The sequence below is a fragment of the Lygodium microphyllum genome, chromosome 8 (genome assembly GCF_053477565.2).
Source record: "Lygodium microphyllum isolate KBCC chromosome 8, Lygodium_microphyllum_v1.1.10, whole genome shotgun sequence".
Classification (NCBI taxonomy): domain Eukaryota; kingdom Viridiplantae; phylum Streptophyta; class Polypodiopsida; order Schizaeales; family Lygodiaceae; genus Lygodium; species Lygodium microphyllum.
The window spans coordinates 2,971,067-2,975,301 of NC_141142.1; the positions used below are offsets into that span (position 1 = coordinate 2,971,067).

At 37.4% G+C, this 4,235-nt stretch overlaps 1 protein-coding gene across 1 annotated transcript; it reads left to right on the forward strand.

Annotated features, from left to right (window-relative positions):
* The first annotated feature begins 971 nt into the window (after positions 1-971).
* Positions 972-3,302, forward strand: LOC148031902 (uncharacterized). The gene has a single exon (XM_087683862.1). It carries the CDS (start codon positions 972-974, stop codon positions 3,300-3,302), a length of 2,331 nt encoding a protein of 776 aa, XP_087539988.1.
* Positions 3,303-4,235: the final 933 nt, after the last annotated feature.

Here is a 4,235-nt window from a genome sequence, read left to right on the forward strand (position 1 = left end):
GGCTAAATTGTGGCATGATGAATGCGTATAACTTCGATTGGAAAGCATTGCTGTAGAGAAGGGAAAGTAATTTTGCCACCTCTACAGCAGCCACCACAACGTCTATGTAATTTGCTTGATGGCACACATCCACAAAGCAGAGAGTTCAAAATAATATACGTGCTTATAATAGCGCATTGGCTTTTGTTGGGTGCATAAATTGATGAGCTTTTGCCTCAAAATGGAAATGGTTATACTTTTTGAGTTCATGGATCAATATATCATCGGATGGGTTCCCTATTGCCAAGTGAGGATGGACAACAAATACCAAACTTTGCACAACTTTATATTTATGACATTGATCATGAGTTATTGAATCGCATGGGGGTTTTACCTGGGCTTTTGCCAGACTTACTACAAGAGCTTCAACAAATGATGCATGATCACAATGCTTACGCACAGGCCTTTATAGCAGTTGGTGCAAGCTTGCAATGCAATCCATCAATAGAAATAAGAATATCCATTTTTCAAAATTGATCCACCTCTAGACGATATTCAGTTCCCACTGCAAGTGAGGTTGCTGCAATCATGCCTGGACAAGGTGATGATGATACACTTGATCATCGTAGCATTCAAGTTTGCACACGACAAGGTCATTTGATTTATATTTCTAACTTACACAAGGCATATATGCCACTGTTATATGTTCTTCTTTTTCCAAATGGAGAGGATGGATGGCATACTAAAGTTCATTTATGGATGCTCATATTAATGCCAATAATCTTGCAAATAAAGATTGTGTCACTCAAATGCAATATTATGCTTTTCGACTTCAGATTCGAGATGATACTAATGCATGTCTTTTGGGTGGTGGTTGCTTGCTACAACAATACATTGTCGATGCTTATTGTAGCATTGAACAATGTAGATTGGCTTGGTGTCGTCATAATCAAGCAACATTACGAGTTGAAATGTATAGGGGATTGGCTGATATGGTCAATGGTTTAGATGCAGTTGATACTAATATTGCTGGGATTGGTGTGGGCAGGAGAATAGTATTGCCATCTAGCTTTACAGGTGGACCAAGATTCATGTACCAATTATATCAAGATGCAATGGAAATTGTGCGTAGCAAAGGTAAACCTAATTTGTTTATCAACATGACATGCAATCCTAAGTGGTCTGAAATTACAACTGCTTTGTTGCCTGGTCAAACTGCACATGATCAACCAGATTTAACTGCTAGAGTTTTTCATTTGAAACATAAGGACATGATGCAGTCGATAGTGAAAAAGGAGTTGTTTGGTAAAGTTGCTGGATATGTGTCCGTCATAGAATTCCAAAAGAGAGGTTTGCCTCATTCACATACGCTCTTGATATTAGAACCACGCTTTAAGCCACTAGAAGCATGTCATTATGATAGACTGGTGTGCGCCGAGCTACCTGATAAGGAAAGGTTTTTGGATTTGTATCGAATTATTACTAAATGTAACATACATGGTCCGTGTGGTGAGTTCAATCCAAAAAGTGCTTGCATGGTGGACGGAAAGTGTATAAAGGATTATCCAAAAAAGTTTATACATACAACTACAGTTGATAAATTTGGTTATCCTTTATACAGATGTCGAGAGGATGGAAGGACTCATAATGCTAATGGTAACCTCTTGGATAACCGATGGATAGTGCCTTACAATCCTTATTTGAGTTCCAAGTATAGTGCTCACATAAATGTTGAGGTTTGCTCGACAATTGCAGCTGTCAAATATTTGTATAAATATGTATATAAGGGCCATGATCGAGCAACCATTCGGTTTACAAGTACCTGTGGTTCCGGATCCAATGATATTGACACAGAAAATATTGATGCACAAAATATTGATGAGATTGAGAGGTACTTAGATGCACGATATATTTCAGCTTCTGAAGCATGTTGGCAAATATTTGAATTCAAACTTCATGATGAGAAACCCGATATTCAACGATTGCAAATACATTTACCTGGAGAGAATACTGTTTTCTTTCGTGGCTCTGATAACATTTGTGATGTGGTGCAAAATGAAAATGCTAAAAAAAAAACTCTCATAGAATGGTTTACATGCAATCGTTTGCACCTTGATGCTAACACAGTTCTCTATCAAGACTTTCCAATGTTTTGGGTTTGGAATGCACACAAAAAAATGTGGACAAAGAGAAAGCAAGGAAACACATGTGGTCGAATATACTCTGTTTCACCTACGTGTGGAGAAAAATACTATTTGCGCCTACTACTCACTGTATGCAAGGGGTGCACATCCTTTGAGGCATTGCGTATGGTTGATAATGTGGTATATTCAACTTTTAAGGAGGCTTGCATTGCAAAAGGAATGTTGGAAACAAATGATGAATGGCAAATGTGTTTGTGTGAAGCTGCATTGATGCAAACTGGTTCTCAATTAAGAAATTTGTTTGCATCCATCTTGGTATTTTATTCACCTGCCCGACCTGGGGCTCTATGGGAAGAGTTCTTAGGTCTGCTGATAGAGGATATAAAACATCGACTCTCCTTGCAAAATAGGCGAAATGTTGATATGCAAGATGAGGCCAATAATCATGCATTGATGCATATTCAAAAACATTTAGATCAACATGGATGCAATTTGGTAGAGTATCATGGATTGCCTGAGGTGACAATGCAAGAGTACACAAATCCTTTGATCCTTGATGAACAACTATATGATAAGGTAGAACAAGAGAATACCTTCTTAACAATGCAAGCTTTGTTGAATGATGGACAAAGAAATTGTTTTATGGCAATAATGAATGCTATTGATAGTGGTTTGGGTAAACCATTTTTCTTAGATGGCCCAGGCGGTTCTGGAAAAACATTCCTATACAAATGTTTGCTTGCAAAGCTTCGCAGTCAAGGTCGCATTGCAATAGCTACAACATCCTCTGGTATTGCTGCATTGCTTTTGCCACATGGTCGTACTACCCATTCAAAGTTCAAAATTCCATTGCAGGCAGATAATAATTCTACATGCAATATACCTGTTCAAAGTCACCTTGCAACATTGTTAAAAGAGGCAAGTCTTATTTTGTGGGATGAAGCTCCTATGTTGCATCGTAATACCTTTGAGGCACTGGACATAACTTTAAAGGATATAATGCAGTGTGATATGCCATTTGGTGGTAAAGTTATTCTACTAGGTGGAGATTTTAGGCAAATATTGCCTGTTGTACCAAAGGATACCCGTGAGGATATTGTCGGTGCTGCTATATGTTGTTCCAATTTGTGGCAATATTTCAATGTTTTGAAACTTACACAGAATATGCGGGTCGCATAAGATCAGGATCAGTTTGTTGCATGGTTGCAAGACATTGGAGATGGAAAAGATTTGACACATATTAATAATATATTGCAAATTCCACCTGCATTGTTGTTAGAGGGAGGATCTATGCAAGACTTGATCAATTTTGTCTATTGTGAAATGAATTGTGTAATTGATTACAAAACGTTCTTTAGTGGACGTGCCATTCTTGCACCTCGAAACAATGATGTGAAAATGATAAAAAATCATTCATTGCGGCTGATGCCGAGAGAGGTTAAACAATACTACAGTGCTGATTCTGTGGATAGAACCGAGGAGAACTCATTTCTCTATTTTGTGGAATATCTAAATTCCCTTGACCTCGGTGGAGGTATTCCTCCTCATATCTTGCTGCTCAAAGTAAATGCTCCAATAATATTGCTCAGGAACTTAAATCCTTCTAAAGGTTTATGTAATGGTACTAGGCTGGTATGTAAGGCTTTCAATAACAAGGTCATTGATGTAGAGATAATTACGGGGACCAATATTGGTGACAGAGTTTTTATCTCGAGGATAACTTTCATCCCAACTACACTGGAACTTCCTTTCTCAATGAAACACTTGCAATTCCCAGTTTGTTTGGCGTTTGCAATTACAATCAACAAATCTCAAGGCCAAACGTTATGATGTTTGGGGATATATCTAAAAACCCTAGTCTTTACTCATGGTCAACTCTATGTTGCTTTCTCAAGAGTAAAGTCTCTGGACAGATTGAAAGTCTTGATTAATGAGAAAGAGGACATGGTAAATGGTACAATCAATATTGTATATAATGAAGTTTTACAGAAAGTATTGCAACCTCTATTTTTTCAAAAGTATAATGTTTGTTCTCTCATATTATATTTGCATAATGTTTTTATTTCAATACAATCAAAGCCTTTTTTTCTTCTTTGTTCACATATCTATAAA

Bases quoted from the DNA above. Each gene is read 5' to 3' on its own strand.
- LOC148031902 (XM_087683862.1), top strand. From the start codon at position 972: ATGGTCAATGGTTTAGATGCAGTTGATACTAATATTGCTGGGATTGGT.